Source organism: Tachypleus tridentatus, chromosome 13 (genome assembly GCF_004210375.1).
Source record: "Tachypleus tridentatus isolate NWPU-2018 chromosome 13, ASM421037v1, whole genome shotgun sequence".
NCBI classification, from domain to species: Eukaryota; Metazoa; Arthropoda; class Merostomata; order Xiphosura; family Limulidae; genus Tachypleus; species Tachypleus tridentatus.
The window spans coordinates 93,109,973-93,128,474 of record NC_134837.1 but is presented as its reverse complement, the minus strand read 5'-3'; the positions used below and the strand labels follow the sequence as shown (position 1 = coordinate 93,128,474).

Here is an 18,502-nt window from a genome sequence, read left to right as displayed (position 1 = left end):
TTTCGATGTACCAAAATAGCCAAGTCAAAATAAAAGTTTCAGCCATACAAAGATGTAATATGAAAAAAAATGATCTATACTCCATAAAAGAACAAACCATTAAAGAATGTAATATAAGAGTAAGTAAATTAAATAAGAAAAAATGTGGGTAACACTGAGTTACCCCTTCTATTGAAACTAGAACAAGCAACAGTGTAAATACCAACAGTGGGCCAAGTTTCCCAAATGTTTTGTTGTTTAATTTACCCATTCTACATTATATCTTTAGAGGGTTTCCATTTTATATAACGAGACGTTTTGATGACAAATTTATATGGCTAACTCCTTTATTTTAAGTTGACTATTTTTGTGCTTATAAAATGTTTGATGATATATCACTACTTTTTATTTGTGTTTATTACGTTAACAAATGTTGAAATAAACATCCATTCAGTTGTGACTCCCAGCTATCAAAGGGAACTATCAGCTGCACTCGTAACCACATTATCTTATTTCAAGTTTCTCACCTGACTTTAAGTCATCAGTTTTATTCTAGTGGCTGTGGAGAACAATTCACCATTAAAATTCATCAATATATACATAAATACATATATAACATTAACAGACAGCTACAGTTGCCAACTCCTATTTCACGTAAATATATACCAGAGGAACTTTTCTACCAATACCTCCTTTAGTGTTTGTTATATGCTTTGCCTCTTCAACATAGCAAAGAACAAGAAGAGAAATTAATTGTTCCAAATCTTGATTAATTATTTCTCTTAATCTAAAACAGAGAGAAAGCTGCAGTTCTTAATATGATGTAGGAATGTTTATACCTACAAAGAAACGTTGTAACTGTGACCTTGCATCATTTGTAACAGTTGTGACAGTATCCCAAATTCGCCCAAAAGTTCCACCCTTCGTGTGTTGTTCCTCCATCTCTCTAATTTGGCGGGAATCATTGCAGTATCTCTATATTCTTTTTCAAGTGTGCTCACGTAATTATTTATTACCACATAACTGGGATCATGTTTACGTGTTAGAATGTTTTAAATTCTTTTCAGAGAATGAGTACTATTACTAAGTTTCTATTCTTAATATATCGGCTAGAAATGTAACCAAATTTATTTTAATTATCCAATAGAGAAGCAGATGGCCTCGAGGGAAAGTTCTTGGTGGGTCTAGTGTCCTCAACTACATGCTTTACATTAGAGGAAATCCTCGAGATTATGATAGCTGGGAAAGAGATTATGGTGCCTATGGGTGGAACTGGAGAGAGGTTTTCCCCTATTTCCTCAAGAGCGAAGACAATCGAGATCCTTCCATCGCCAATAACGGTGATTTAATATAAAATATAAAGACACCATTAAAATACGTTTTTTTATAATATACATTGCATAAGTTTAAAATATATGTCATTTATATAACTTTATACAGATGCTTAACAGAAAATAACAGCTATAAACCAGGATGTTTTTAACTCACCAAGTAAAAAAAAAGCGTTGATACAGAATAAAACATGAATGAGACAAGATGTTTTCACCTATTAAGCAGAAAGCGTTAATACTGAATAATACGGGAATAAAACAAGATGTTTTCATTTACTAAGCAGAAATAGTTAATAGGGAATAACACAGGCATAACAAACAAATCTTTTTTCTTACTAACTTAACAGGGGAAATTGATACAGAGGGTATATATAATGCAGAAAAAGAAATATACTTATGAAGAGAGTGCTGTTTCAGATATAGCATCATATATACTTTTATAATTTTTACTATTTATATTTTGTTTGTTTGTTTTCAACCGCAATACAGGATACCACGGAAAAGGAGGTTACCTCACTGTATCGACGCCTCCTTACGCCACTCCTCTGGCACACGCCTTTGTTGCAGGAGGAAGCAGTCTAGGATATCCAAATATTGACCTCAATGGGCCCATTCAAACAGGTACTTATAAACAGATGAATTATGGGTGTAGACGTAAATTTCTTGTGTTTATATATATTTATATCTAGAAAAGGCCTTTTTGCCCAATTAGAATAATGCCACCAAGAGCACGTTATAAAACAGCATTATGACAGAACACGAGCCACCATGATATTCACAGAGGCATTCGCTGCGATAAATTTTACAAGCAATATTCTTCTGACATAAAGATATTTATATATAATGTGTTTTATCTGAATATGAACTTGTTATACATCCAAAACAACTCAAAGCTTAGTATAATATTTTTCTGAGGATTTCACCATTAGCAGTAGCTTTATTATATATAAAAAAAATCAGTTATTTAGTATCAGCTACATTCTTTCATATATATATTTCAGTATAATTAATTGTACTGGGTTATTGCAGGTATTTATACAAAACACAGTTGCGCTGATATACATGTTTGGTAACGTAAAACTGGAGGAGAAATGTTTGATAAATGACAATGAACCTTCTCTTGATTTTTTGTATCTGAATTTGTACATGTATTTTAGGATTTGCTATTCCACAAGGCACAATACGCCGAGGTTCACGTTGCAGCACCTCTAAGGCCTTTTTAAAACCAACTAAAGGACGATCAAACATAGATATTGTAATATTTGCTTTTGCAACAAAGGTGAGTTTGTTGTCTCTTTTAAATTATTGTACTGTTAAATCAACAAAGGTGAGTTTGTTGTAATTTTTTTACATTATTGCACTGTTAAATCAACAAAGATGAGTGTATTGCCTTTTTTAATTATTGCACTGTTAAATGAGCAAAGGTGAGTTTGTTGCCTTTTTTAAAATTATTGCACTGTTAAATGAGCAAAGGTGTGTTTGTTGCCTTTTTTAAATTATTGCACTATTAAACCAACAAAGGTGAGTTTGTTGCTTTTTTAAATTATTGCACTGTTAAATCAACAAAGGTAAGTTTGTTGCCTTTTTTAAAAATCATTGCACTGTTAAATGAACAAAGGTGAGTTTGTTGCCTTTTTGAAATTATTGCACTGTTAAATGAACAAAGGTGAGTTTGTTGCCTTTTTTAAAATTATTGCACTGTTAAATCAACAAAGGTGAGTTTGTTGCTTTGTTTTTAAATTATTACACTGTTAAATCAACAAAAGTGAGTTTGTTGCCTTGTTGAACTTTTATTGCATTTTTATGTCAACAAAGGCTAGTTAGTTGTTTTGTTAGATTTTTGTTCCACCGCTAAATCAAAAGTGTTTAGTTCCTTTGTTGGACTTTTATTACACGTTTAAGTCAACAAATGTCAGTTCATTGCCTTGTTGAATTTTTGTTGTACTATTATATTAATAAAGGTGAGCTTTTTACCTTATTGGATTTTCATTGCACCGTTAACTTGATTCCTTGAAAAACATTTCTCATACTGTTATGGCAACAAAGAAGAAATTATAACGTGTGTGTGTTTGTGTACAATAATTTTGTTTGTGATAGTGCAAAAAGTGTCGTGGTTAGATGGTAGACAATTTATGTTTATCGATATATATATATATATATCAATGGCTTGCAGTCAGAGCATGCAAGTCATGTATTGCAAGACCAATTAGAAGAAAAAACTGTGGCGATAACATTATGAAATGAGCTGTATATTTTATATTTATTATTAGTATTTTACCGTTTGTTTATTGCGTGTTTTTTGCGCTACGAGAGCTCTGCATGTATACTTTCATGTCATGCTACAAAAACTCTACGTACCTAACCTTACACTTTCAGAAACATCCTATTTTTGTGAGTGACGTAGCCGCCACCTGTAGATAGAACCGCGCAAACACTGCTATTAAAATAGCATGGAAACTAGTGCGCGTACAAAGGTTCAACATCGATCAGGAACACGTCGCTCGCTTTGCTTCGCTTGATTCTGTGATTCGCAGCTGCGTCCTCTTTTATTGGGGGACTTAGAATTGTGATAAATACACATACTTTTACAGCTGCCTCCACATACAAATAAATTCCAACCTTGAATAAAAATAATTAATTTTAATCAAATGAAATACGTTTATTACAATTCATATGAACAAGGTTTTACAAAGAAAACAATGTAATACAGCTTATGTTTTACTCTATACTAGTTCTATTCACTGTACGAGAACCTGAAAATGCACGATTAGATTGCAAATAGTTTTCAATGGTATTTGTATGAAATTACGCTACGAAAGCTTTATGAAATATATTAAATTATGCATGTAACAGCAGTGCATATTGACAACTCCCAGATTGCCACGCTGAATACATTTTTAATGGAAGTGGTGTTTCTTCTATGTGATCAGTACTAGCCAATTGAAAACAAGAATTCCTGTTGGTGGTGGATAAAGCAATCACAGTAAAGTCAAAGTCCGGTGGGGGTAGGGAAAAGGAAGTTGATTGTTATTAAAATGCGATCTATAATAGACAGAGTGCCTATAACTTGAATAAACGTTTGATAGGTTATCTCCGATAAGACAGTAATAATGTCGTAAGACAGCTTGGTACATGCAATAACTGTGAAATAATTTAAACATTATCGCCGAAGAAGGCGTTGGCATGGTCCTGCGGGCCCAATAATGTCACAAAAAAGAAAAAACAGAAAGAAAGATTAATTTTCGTATGTTGTGGCAGAAGATGCTATTTATTATCCATATTATTTCTAATGCATATAGTCATTGGGCATTTTTGGGTAAATATGCCAAAACAAAATAACTTTGATAAATTCGTTGTAGTGTAGACTTTACAATCTAATAATTATGAAATAATTGGTACCAAAATTAGGGAATTTTGAAGGAAATATAAAGTATTAATAGTTCTTAAAGGCATTTTATAATAAACGTTTTCTTAAAGATTTTATCAATTTTTCTTTCATAATAGTTCAATGCACTTGAAACTTAAGTAAACGTTACTTGTAACTTTAAGCGTGTGTTATAATAACATGTCTGATATGAATAATAAACATGAAAGTCATCAGTAGCCGTTTGTACAGATTTTACTGAACAGTTTGTCGACCACACGATCGTCTTTGTGGCTTTAATGTTATGGTTCCTTTTCTTTCAATCAATTTACACTTGTTGTCAGTTTATTAAATGTTATTTTGTTATATTGCTTAGCTTTATGTCTATTAAATAACCCCTTTTCCTACAGATTCTTTTCGACGAAAACTTGATAGCTCGAGCTATTCAGTTTGATAGATTAGGCTTATCTCACACAGTTTACGCTAGGAAGGAAATCATTCTTTCAGCTGGAACCATCAATACTCCTCAACTTTTAATGTTATCTGGAATTGGACCAAAGGATAACCTTTTGAACCTTGGGGTAAGTAAAGAAACGTAAGCTTTAGGATTGCAGAGGAAGGTTTTGTATTTAGAGCTGTACGATCGCTCATTTGTATGAGACGTCATAAGAAAACAGTTGCAGACAAATATTTAGATTGTTTTAAATTTGAGGTTAAATTATTCAAAGCCCTGACAGTTTTAAAAGCTGGTGTTATGTTGTATTGAAAGTAAAGTACTTGATTTTGTCGAGATATAAAATGGTATTTGTAATATTCTTAAATTCGCGCTTGATTGTCATTAAAACCTAAGTTTACCTAAGTAACACTGAAGGAAATACTTAGGTTATGATTTTCATATAATACAAATTTAATGAAGTACATTTTGAACTGTTTTTAAATAGAAGCTGTTTCATACTGTTTTTTTAATCCGAAACTGAAATAATATACACAAGTTGTTTCTTACTTGACAAATTTTACATTCATTGATTGGTCTCTCAAAATTTACTACTATTTCCTGTTTTTATCTTAGCGCTATCTAATGGTATAACATCGAAATGAAATGATAATTGTCATGAACAATATGAACATTACACAAGCTAGTAATTGTTATTCACTTCTTTAATCCGTTTTCACACCCAACGAACCGTTAAAATCACAGTAAATGTGTTAAACAGTCTTGTTTTGTTTTTTTAATTTCGCGCCAAACTACTTGGGCTGTTCTTTTACCAGTCGTATTGACCGTGAGTTTATAACGTCCCTACAGTTGAAATGGCGAGCATGTTTGGCGTTAGGGAAACTCGAACTCGCGACCACCAGATTTTGAGGCGAGTGCCTTAACCACCTGGCCATGCCGGGCTCTAAACAATTTTGTAGTTACTAAATATAACATCCTGAAAACCAGGTGGAAAACATGTAAAGCATTCAACTTTTTTTTAATAAAAGATATAACTAAAATGATAGTACAGCCACAAATCAGCAAACACTGGCAAATACAGTACGCATAAAGTATATAGAATATTGTGGACCATGAAAAAGAGACAGAATAAAAATACTGAAACTGTAACAATGTTTTCGAAAAATGTACTTATTATTTTCTTAGGAACTGAGTCTGAGCTTGTTAAGTTGGCTTTACTATTCTTATAGTAAATAAATACTGTTTGTTTGTTTTTTGAATGTCGCGCAAATCTACTCAAGGGCTATCTGCGCTAGCCGTCTCTAATTTAGCAGTCTAAGACTAGAGGAAAGACAGCTAGTCATCACCACCCATCGCCAACTCTTGGGCTATTCTTTCACCAACGAATAGTGGGATTGACCGCACATTATAACGCCCCCACGACTGAAAGGGCGAGCGTGTTTGGTGTTAGAGGGATTCGAACCCGCGCCCCTCGGATTAGAAGTCGAACGCCTTAACCCGCCTGGCCATGCCGGGCCGAGCACTGTTTACACTTTCTTTTTTGTTTTGTTTTTTTACTACGAAGATATAAAATATTCCATTAATCATAAAGTATTTGATGATACACTTTATTTAATTGAAGAAAAAAGAAACTTAATAAAGTCAATCTTTTTCTTGAAAAGATTCCGGTTCTAGCAGATCTACCTGTAGGCCTGAACCTTCAAGATCACATTTACCCCGGAGTCCTCGCTTATCTTGTAGATTACCCTGTCTCTGCTGTTCAGTCGCGAATTTTTACTGCTGAGAATATTTTCCGGTATTTTGCCTTTTCTGATGGTAAGTTCACTTCGTCTGTTCTCTCTTCTTCTTTTAATCAACTTTGTATAATTAAATTGTTATTTGATCAATGTGTATAAGGTTTTTAGAAGTAAGAGACACTACACTCAAGACTCAGTCTTTACGCTTGGATTTCCGTAATCGTTCTGTATTTTAAAATATTAATGTTTACACCAGTGATTTCAAATATAAATAAAAAATAATAGTGAATTTGGAATAACTCCATTGGCAATTATCTAAATAATGAAAATATTTGAAGCCATTTTCAAGTTGCTATTTTTTTAACATTAAGCTACACAATTAGTTATCTGCGTTGTCCACCACAAAGGATCAAATCATGGATTTTATAGTTATAACTCCATGAATCTACAGTTAAGTGGCCTGTTTTTTTTTTTAAATAAAACCTAACTGGGTTGAAAATAATCCAAATGATACAATCAATTTAGAGATTTTTCTTCAGACCCAAATGGCACAGTGTTTCTGACGTTACACGGACTATATAATATATCAGTTGTTTGTCTCTCTGTTTCTCTGTTACATTCTGTATGTACAGAAAATTATTCCTTTCTTTTTGCACCTCCTAAAATCAACATCAATCCGACAGTCTTTATGTGTTTTAAAATATTTCTTTTTGTGAAGGAATTTCACGAAATAACAGGACTTTATTCATCAAGTGTTTGAAATAAATATTTCAGAAGTAGAAGTACGAATGAAAAAAAAACACATAAAGAGAGAAACGTGTTGTAGCGTATATATATATATATATTTGTTGTTGGTTGATGTGTCCCCCGCTGGACAGTAGTAAGTTTACGTAGTTACGATGCTAAAATCAAGGGTTTGATTCTTCTCGGCTTTACTACAAGAAAAAACGCACGTTGTTCAATTTATATATTTTTTTATATCTATATTATATACATGTATAATTTTATTTTACTATGTGAAGTAAATTGTTTTGAATTGAATATTTCTCCTTTGATTCTTCGTATAGAAATAACAACTGTCAAAAAGTTTTCGTGGGGGCGTTATAATGTGACGGTCAATCCCACTATTCGTTGGCAAAAAGATAGCTCAAGAGTTGACGGTGGGTGGTGATGACTATCTGCCTTCCCTCTAGTCTTACACTGCTAAATTAGGGACGGCTAGTGAAGATAGCTCTCGATTAGCTTTGCGCGAAATTCAAAATAAACCAAACCAAAAAGCTTTCACTCCGTTAGAGATATTTTCTTGAACTCAGTGAAATGTCAATGAAGGGTGGCATTCAGGGGAAAAAAAAAAAATCGTGACTACTTAAAAACCCGGGAACTATATTGTGCTAGGTGCAACCATTGCATCGAAACCCATATGGTTTTGTAAATAATGCGTTGCAAATTATCTCTTTTGCTTAGAAGAAAAGCAATGCAATTTTTTCTTACTGAAATGACCAATCAAATGGCGAGATACAGTTGTAAATTGACCACTACAGAATAATACCTCATATAAGCTATGATCCTAGTTTCTATATAACTGACAATTAATTAGTATAAAACTATATAGTTATTGATAAATACGTATTACGTGATAATGTATTTTATTATGAAATTCAGTGATTTTAGAAACCGTTCTTTTTAAGTTACAACAATGTTTTAGATTGAGATCTTTTTCATCAGTGTAAATATAAGTACATTTATGCCTTTTAAATACTTCTTTTTGTCTGATGCTTCACGTCTTACTTCTTACCAGGTGACTTTCGTGTTATACATTTCATGATGGTTTACACTAATGTGTCTGTTCAGTTTCCTTTAAAATGTTATAGTTTTACAGACTCTTGGTTACAGTTAATAAAAGGTGCATGCGAAGGCCAACAGTCGTCTAACACTATTATTGGAGAAAAATGTCGAATATGAGAAAGATTATAAGGTGATTGTTTTGAATTTTTCGCAAAGCTACACAAGGGCTATCTGTGCTAACCATCCCTTATTTAGCAGTGTAAAACTAGAGGGAAAACACTAGTCTGATATCATTACCCACCGTCAATTATTGGGTTTTTATTTTTCCAACTAATAGCGGGATTAACAGTCACATTATAACGCCCCCACGGCTGAAAGTGAGCATGTTTGACGAGCCGTCAAATTACAAGACGAGCGTTCTAACCACGTGGCCATGCCGCGCTGTTTGCACGTGAAAAAGTACTGTATCTTCTTCATTATGTATTATCCTTTCCCTGCTTCATTAAGAACCAACCAATGGGAGAATTACGCCCATAATTTAATGAAATATTATTTTAAAAAACTAATTATTCTGTACTTTTTTTGCTTTTTGTGATTATGACCTCGTCTTTTTACTAATAGGTCCATTAACTCTCTTGGGAGGAGTGGAAGGATTAGGTTTCATTAAAACCAAATATGCTAATTCTTCTGACGACTTCCCTGATGTTGAGGTCCACTTTCTGTCTGGAAGTTACGGTGCTGATGCTGGTCACGTATTTCGCGGATCTCAAGGTATTAACGATGAGGTATGCATATTCATATACTACATACTTATTGCTAATTTTAATTGTTTCCATCTTTACATGCTACAAAAAATATGTGTTAAAATAGAATTTGACTTCAGAATGTATCACTACTATTTTTTTCAATGTAAACAAGAAATGATGATCGAGGCTTATGAAGTGTGGTGCTATCTGTTAGATATCGCAGATACAAAAATCCTCAAAAATGTCATACTTGGGGTATTCAAAATTTAGACAATTAGAAACACAGCAGTGGTATGTCCAACAAGAACTTTTTTATAATATAACACAATTTTAAATAAAAGTACTGTCCTCACAACAAGAATACGACTTCACTAGGATTGCACGTGAGAGTTTGGTCATATCTTTATTGGTGTAATTTTTAAATGTAGTCCTAAAAGTCTGCAGGTTTTAAAAAAAATATTATTTTTTTTTTCACCAAATGGTAGCGCTTTTAATATATAAAAAACATTACAGTTTGTATCAGTAAAATGTATGAAAATTTTGAGCTCTGTACATTGAATCATTTTGATGCAGTAAGTTACACATGACTAAAGAGCACAACTCTAACACTTTTATAGTACAGAAAGAAAAAAAATTAGAAAATGTTAATTTTTTGACACTTTTTGTTAATGAGGTATGACTATTACAATTAGTAATTACTGGCATAAACAGTCGCTCATAGAGCGACGTTTCTGGCAGCACTTCTAATTGAGAAAGTTTATTCTTAGAGAGTCTTGTAGACTAGTACACGTATCACTTATGGTGCAGTTATAGTTTAAAATATGTAATTCAGTACCAATACTAACAAATTAATTCCACTATAATTACAACCATTGTCTATTTTACGTATTAATTCTTGCAATGTTCTGCAATTATAGGGATATTATCAAATGTAGGATGCATTTTCTAGAAAATATAAATATTTTACATTAAAAGAAAAAAAACGTTTAACGAAATATTTTTGCGACTAAGTAATTTTCCTTTTCCAATTCGCTAATATTTACTTTTTTTCATGAAACAAAACATATGAAGTATATTAATCTTAACGATGAAAACAAAAAAACAAATAAGGAATGGTAGTGCAGTTATGACAGAAAGTGTTCGTACTCCTGCGTCGTGAGTAGTTTTTTCCTTATAAGTTAAAAAGTATCATGATTAGGAAAATTAAAGTATAGTATATTATAATTATTACAATAATACATATCTACATAAATTTTTATGTAAATTGAACAACAAATAAACTGTTTATAAACAAATAACCAAACATAGGAGGGGCAGAAAGTGTTTGTGTCCACTTTAATGGTCAGTTGTATAGCCTTTCAGGTGAATTACTTGGTGCAATCTCTCCTCATACCCCTCCATGGTCATTTGACAGTACTCGACTGGTATTTTCTTCCATTCTTCTTAACAGAAGGCCTCCAACTCTTGCAAGTTTTTCAGATGACGCTGATGAACCCTGGTCTTCAACTCATGCCAAACGTTTACAATTGGGTTGAGACCGGGTGACTGCGATGGCCACTCCAAAACGCTTATATGGTTCCTCTACAACCAGGATTGCACATATTTCTATGTATGCTTAGAGTCATTGTCGTGCTGGAAGATCCAACGACGCCCAAGCCGCAAGTTCCGAGCATTATTCTTGATATAAGTGCCTAATATATCAACGTACTCTTCTTTTTTCATGATTCCGTTGACACGGTGAAGGCTGCCTACACCAGAAGAGCTGAAGAAACCCCATAGCATGATCGAACCACCTCCGTATTTAACTGTAGGGACGGTGTTCTTTGGAAAATTTCGTTCCCCCTTCTTACGGAAAATATAGCGAACATTATTGTGGCGGAAAAACTCGATTTTAGTCTCGTCTGACCAAAGAATACTCTTCCAGTTGTGTAGTAATACCAAAAAGAGACACACGAGACTTGTATTTTACAATAATTCGGTTTTTTAAATCACTGGACAGTTGTTTTCTGTTCGTCATGATGAACAGGATATTCTGGCTAAATTGCCAGAAGTACATTTTTTGCTGGCTAAATTTTAATAATTATGAACCCAGTGTCTAGTTCTGGAATGGTATAATGTAGTTTGTTCGCCAAACTACACAAACATTTTACGGGAATTTCAGTTTTTTCACACTTACTGAAATGTACGAACACTTTCTGCTTCTCCTATTTCTGGTTATTTGTTTATAAACAGTTTATTTGTCGTTTAATTTACATTAAAATGTATGTAGATGTGTGTTAATATAATATTTATAATAAATTTAAGTCTATTAGCCTAATCGTGATACTTTTTAAGTTATGAGCAAAAAAACTTCTCGGGACGCAGGGGTACGAACACTTTCTGTCGTAACTGTATCGGGCCCGGCATGGCCAAGCGCGTAAGTCGTGCGACTCGTAATCCGAGGGTCGCGGGTTCGCGTCGCGCCAAATATGCTCGCCCTCCCCGCCGTGGGGGCGTTATAATGTGACGGTCAATCCCACTATTCGTTGGTAAAAGAGTAGCCCGAGAGTTGGCGGTGGGTGGTGATGACTAGCTGCCTTTACTCTAGTGTTACACTCTTGAATTATGGACGGCTAGCGCAGATAGCCCTAGAGTATCTTTGCACGAAATTCTAAAAACAAACAAAAGTATTTATGGGAATTTAAAAAAAATATATGATTTTTGTTCCACAGTATATCTTTTTTATTTTTTAGTTATGGCAAAAAGTCTATTTGGAGTTCCTGGAGAAAGATTCTTTTTCTTTATTTCCTGTTTTATTAAGGCCCAGGAGTCGGGGCTTTATCAAACTACGCTCAAGTAATCCATACGATCCTCCAATCATTGATCCACGTTATCTCACAGATGAGCGAGATGTTTTCACCATGGTGGATTGTAAGTAATTTACAGCTGCAAATAAACCCTGAAATTGAGTCTAAATAAAACCTTTTGAAAACACTTTGGAGCAAGATAATTTCCCTTTACAATAAAATTTTAGACATAGTTTTATTTCCTAAAACTGTCTAAGTGCAATATATTTGTTTTCAAGTACTATTAAACACCTTGCCTTTATTTATGAATATGCAGTAATTCAAACCTGTTTTGAGACTAACAAAAAATAACCTGCGTTAATGCCTAAAAATAAAATAATCAATTAGCCTTTTAACTATAATTGTTTAATACTTTTTCAAGAAAAGTCATTGTTCTCAACTTGTGTTTTTTAAAGTTCTTTTCTATTTATATTTATTATCCGTTTCAAACAATTTTAGCACATTCGAAATGTTAGTCCAATACTGTTTTTAAAAGTAAAAATATTAAGGATTATATCGCTAAACTTGTGGTTCGGTGTCCTCAGTTGGTACATCACAAATAGACCATATGTTAAGTTTTGTATTTAATATAAAAAGAACCAAATGAACTCTTTTTAAACGACCCGGCATGGCCAGATGGTTTAGGCGCTCGACTCGTAATCTGAGGGTCGCGGGTTTGAATCCCCGTCAAATCAAATATGCTCCCCCTTTCAGCCGTGGGAGCGTTATAATGTTACGGTCAGTCCTGCTATTCGTTGATAAAAGAATAACCCAAGAGTTGACGGTGGGTGGTGATGACTATTTGCCTTCCCTCTGGTCTTACACTGCTAAATAAGGAACGGCTAGCGCAGATAGCCCTCATATAGCTATGCGCGAAATTTAAAACCATAAAAATGAACTCTTACTAAACATTATTATATAGTGGAATTCTGTTAAGGTAGGGTTATGGAAAACACACAGATTTGATTTATCTTATTAACTTTATAATAACTGAATAAATAAAAACAAATAAAATGTAAAATACAAATTTACAATGTGTTCTTCAAGTTCGACACCACAATGTGATGAAGTTCAATCTTCTTCCGAGTGTCAGAAAAGATGACGCAATGTTATATTTCTACTCGCTTTAACTACTTAATTTTAATTTAAGGGTAAACACAGAACGATATGATATCTTGATTCATGATGAATGTTTTACAAAATCCAAACATTCATACAAAAAATTCATGGATCGTCTTTTCTCATTAATTAATTCAGATTCTTACATTAAACATTTTCATCAGTACTTTTATTAAAACTAACATTAAAGAGACAGTGGAATATAACTTACTTTCGAAACAATATTTTGATTAAGAAGCTACATAAGAAGGTTTTAAAAAATTAAACAAACATTATATTTAAAAATCTGAATTAATGTTGCATTAAATTAGTTATATTCAGTAGTGTTTATTTCTGATCCGTGTAGGTAACTTGCTGTGATGAGAAACTATTGGTAATTTTACACCCCAGCTTAAAATAACGGTTCAATATCTTAAAATGTGAACAAAACTTTGTGTTAAAGTGAAATATTGCTTTGTTTTTACATTATGAATCACACCTGATTTGAAGAGGAGAAAACTGTTTATAGAAATTTTCGTATATAACCGTAGACATGTCCTACCTTATTTATTTAAAAGAACACATATATACCATTTACTACTAATAACACTAAAATGCCAGCTCTCATGAATTACTTAACACGATAAATCTATATTTTCTGACTAGCACTGAAAATATGTTTGGCCCTGGGAGATACTCCAGGTTTCCGGAAGTATGGAGCTCGAATCAATCCTAATGTATTTCCAGGCTGCGAGGGCTACGTTCAGTGGAGTGATGAATACTTGGCTTGCCTTGCGCGAACCATTACGTCAACCATTTATCACCCTGTAGGCACGTGCAAAATGGGAAATCCTCATGATCCTACTACTGTTGTAGATCCACAACTAAGGTGGGTTACAGAGACCCTCAGCTCTTCCCCACTTCCATTTTTCTTGGTTAATTACCTCAGTACTGTTTTTTCTTATGTAAGCTACCCATTGTTTTCGATCTATATGTGTCTTTAAAAGTTGCAAAATTATTTGCTTAACTTGCGTATTTTTCTTGTAAAACACCAAATGAACATTTTTATATATTCTGAATGTTGTATAGATACGTCGCTAACAAAATAAACACACATTTTTAATGTTATAATTTTCATTTACATATCGCTACAGCACTTCAAGATAAACTCAGAAAATTGAATTTTTAGCTGAAATATATTTGTGTCACTTTAAGCCTTGGCTAGTAACTATATTGATAATTTTTGCTTATAGTAAGTCAATATTTACAACACGATACCCACCTGAACTTAATTTATATGAAAAACTAAAATATTATGATGACAGCCATATGTAAAGACCAAGCTGTAAGTAAACGTTTACATCTGCCAATAAGCAATAAAGTTTGTCAAAACTGACATGAATCATTCTTTACAAAGAACAGTAAGACGATGCTTATGGTCATTATAAATCACAGAAGTTGAATACCTACGTTTTCTTATCAACCATGTTATAATACATTTACAGATCAAGGCCGAATATGTGCTAGAGTTTCGTGTCTTGAGTCATCTGTAGATTCTAAATGTTTTATATTTACTTACACTATTCGATAAGAAACTTAAGATACACATACATATATATGCATTACTTATTTAACAGTCGTACCTTTGGAGACTTAACTACTTTTGAACACATATTCGACATTTATATATAATTAAACATTTTTTTTTAAACTCGCAGAAAGGACGGCATTTTAAATATTTGAACAAATAAATAGACCGGTGTCTTACACTATGCTAATCCTAAACCTATCCAAATAGTTTTATAATATAATAAGTTTGCTTTCTACCATTAACTTTAGATCTTTAATAAAACAGTGTGTGTTGTTATAAGCTTTCAGTATGCTAAGTAAACAACGAGAAAAAGTTTACGATTTTGTTACACCCAGAATAAACCTACTCATCGGCATTCTTGTCTTGTGAAACTTAAGTCAACCGTTTATGGATTATATCAGGTTCTGGGTAGATATTCTGCTGGATAAAGATCCATCATCCAGAAGAAATAAATATGTGTAAATCGACAAGTTACATGGCAAGCATAGCCGATATAAAGTCACGATGGAACGGCATTTATCAAAACTACATTTTGATATTACTTGGCATTTTGGATTTTGGAAATAGTACGTAACAATTCTTTCCAACGCACAATATTTATGCACTCAGATAATAAAAATAGATTGAGGTTGATGATTTAAAACTGACAAGATGGACATATTCCTTATGCTTAAGAACACTGGAAAACAAAGGACAATGAATCAACTTTGGGTACCACTAAGAAACCTGCAATACCTCGTACTCCAGCCGTGGTGAGCAAAGTGGGGTGCACTGTAACAGGTGAGAACCCACAAACAGAAAAAAACAATCACTGGTAAAATCTGTGCACGTGTTTCAAGCAACAGCGTGCAACATAATCATTCAAGCATTGCATATCTCAAGCAGGGAGAATGAAATGGGTATTATTGCAATTGCTTATAAAGGCGTATTGGTCAAGTCTCCCTTGGATCTATGTGCAATCAAGCTGTTGAAACAGGCGCTGAAAAATCCTGTATCTTGCAGAAAGCAATGATATATTTTTGACATGACAGTCTTATTACAGAGCCTTTGTAGTAGAAATAGCACTGCAAGGTCATGGCCAAGGTACACAGCAGTCAAGTAAATTAACACCGAACGTGGCGACATGGATTATGACGACGTGGTGAAGTTTCAAAAACGTTTTAATATAAAGTATTCAACCTCAGTATATTTAGCTAAATTATGTTTTTATATTATAACAAGCATTGTCTCGTAGTTTTCTGGATATTGCGACTTAGAGTTGTGTTTTAAATCAATATCTGATGTTCATTTATTTATTAACCGAATGCCCTTTTAAAAAATTCCATGGCAATTTCCATATAAACTAGTGATAAATAAAAACAAAAAGATATGAAGTCGACACAATGATTTCGATTGTTGCATAAGTGTTTGGGTTTCTATGCAGTAGATTCAGTACAACAAAGCACTCAGGTTCGCTAATTAGCCGTGAAGATTTTTCCCATTGAACGAGCCCATTTCATACAAACCAATAATAGTTTCACAAAACACTCTGTAACATCCTATAATAGTTTTAAAAATATTTCTATAACATCTCATAATAGTTACTAAATATTTTACGGTATCCCATAAAGTTTTAAAAAATATATTTCTATACTATTCCACAATAGTTAAGAAAACCATTTCTATAGCATTCTATAATAATTAAAAACTACTGTATAACATTTATTAATAGTTAAACTACTCTATAACATTGCACAATGATTATACGGGAAAAAACTTCAATGACCTCCTTAAGTAGTTAAAAACTCAACTTTTATTGCTAAGCTGCATAACACAAAAGCCATTCTTGGAACGTAGCGTTAGGAAAAGAGATATATATCAGATATATTAATCACATTAGTAAGGTTTGATTAATTATTTTTATATTACTTTTCAAATTTGCGGTATGACTATTTGGAGGTGTTTTGTGGTTTGTTTCAGTTGAAACTTGGAATGCAACATAAAGATATATTTTCAACATAAACATGTTGCTTAACCATTGTATTGTGTATTACAATGTTTATATATAATAACTTTAAAATATAAACAGGTTTATTTTATGCTGTATCATATTTTATAATGAATAACCAATCTACAGTTGTAAGAGACATTGTGCACAGATATATATATATTCGATATGACTTTTAAACCGTTAGATTTTTATTGTATTGTAAAGATACACTTCGTAATCAGACACTAAATATCTTTAACTATACACTTTGCTCATCCACGAGGAATGCAAACGATATTCTAACACGTGTATTCCTTTTTCCACTCTAGGGTGAAACACGTGAAAGGTCTACGCGTGGTGGACGGATCTGTAATGCCAACCATCGTATCTGGAAATACAAACGCTCCAATCATTATGATTGCCGAAAAAGCATCGGACATGATTCGTGGAATTAACTCTGTGTTTGCTCAACGTAGCCAAAACAAAATCTGAGACATAAAAGTGATCAAAACGTGCCTAATTTGTTTGACTGCGTGTCTTCAGTTTTCAGTCACTTGATTTGTGAAAGCTGATTTCTAAGACAAAAGGTAATTTCATCGTAGTAAGCCGAATGTACAAATTTAAACTCACTGAAAACTTTCAAACTAAATTATATAATTTCGTTGGAATACAAAATAAAAAAGTATGACTGGATTGTACAATAAATACAGAAAGAGAAATAACTGAAAGTATGATGTTGTACAAGTTTATAACTGGTGAATATTAAAGCAATAACAGTTTTAAATGTTAATACAAATATTCAAGTTAACACAAGCAAGAGAAGAATATATATATATATAGAGAGAGAGAGAGACTATTTTCCACTTACTCTAATCAGAGCGAATGAAATTATTATGTGTCTCACAGCTATTATTTTCATTCAATACCATCATAAACTCCTAAGTCAACTGTTCAACAGGATTAAATTCTAAAAGAATTAAGTGTACCGAAACCTGTGAACGGATTAGTGTGTCCTCTGTGCATTTTGCATGTTTTCTTGCATACGGTATACCCGACTGACAGAATAAACTACAGCTTACTTTATTCTTGAATCGTAGGAGGTAAGTGAATGTAGCTTTGTTTAAGAATTCCAACACTGTGGTTTCTTTCTCACAAAAAAGAAATCTGATCGTTAATTTGAGGCTCTTGGGAAAAATCTGTCACAGTGTTAATTCTAAAGACTTGACGCTCGACAAGCTTTGAATAGGATGAAAGGATATACATTAGAAAAATATGCTTTATTGATGGTTTCGTTGGGGAAAAAATTGCCATAAAATACGGGATTATAATTTATAACTAGCGTTTTTGTCACATAACGGGTCTTTCCTTTAATTTAACTCGAATTGCGTTAAATATGATAAATATTTTACAGTTAAGTACTGCCACTTGACTCATCAAATTTACGAGTTGATGAATATAATATTGTTGTAGTAACTAAAGACATAAATATATACAAATAAATTAGTGTTGTCTTGTTTTATTGTGTATCACTTTAGATGAAATAACAGATTTCATTAAATATAGGGAGGATGCAATTTAAAAATGTTACTCATGATTTCATAACAAAACGGTTCAATCTTATATA

At 32.8% G+C, this 18,502-nt stretch overlaps 1 protein-coding gene across 1 annotated transcript in view; it reads left to right on the top strand.

The window, feature by feature from the left end:
• Positions 1–17,398, top strand: part of LOC143237567 (glucose dehydrogenase [FAD, quinone]-like) — a 57,978-nt gene extending 40,580 nt beyond the window's left edge. The window contains exons 3-11 of the mRNA XM_076476969.1: positions 1,127–1,319; positions 1,800–1,931; positions 2,468–2,589; positions 5,085–5,255; positions 6,790–6,943; positions 9,271–9,434; positions 12,128–12,305; positions 13,985–14,207; positions 17,208–17,398. Of these exons, the coding sequence (XP_076333084.1) occupies positions 1,127–1,319; positions 1,800–1,931; positions 2,468–2,589; positions 5,085–5,255; positions 6,790–6,943; positions 9,271–9,434; positions 12,128–12,305; positions 13,985–14,207; positions 17,208–17,370 (1,500 nt within the window). The 3' untranslated portion in view covers positions 17,371–17,398. The remainder of the gene's footprint in view (positions 1–1,126; positions 1,320–1,799; positions 1,932–2,467; positions 2,590–5,084; positions 5,256–6,789; positions 6,944–9,270; positions 9,435–12,127; positions 12,306–13,984; positions 14,208–17,207) is intronic.
• Positions 17,399–18,502: the final 1,104 nt, after the last annotated feature.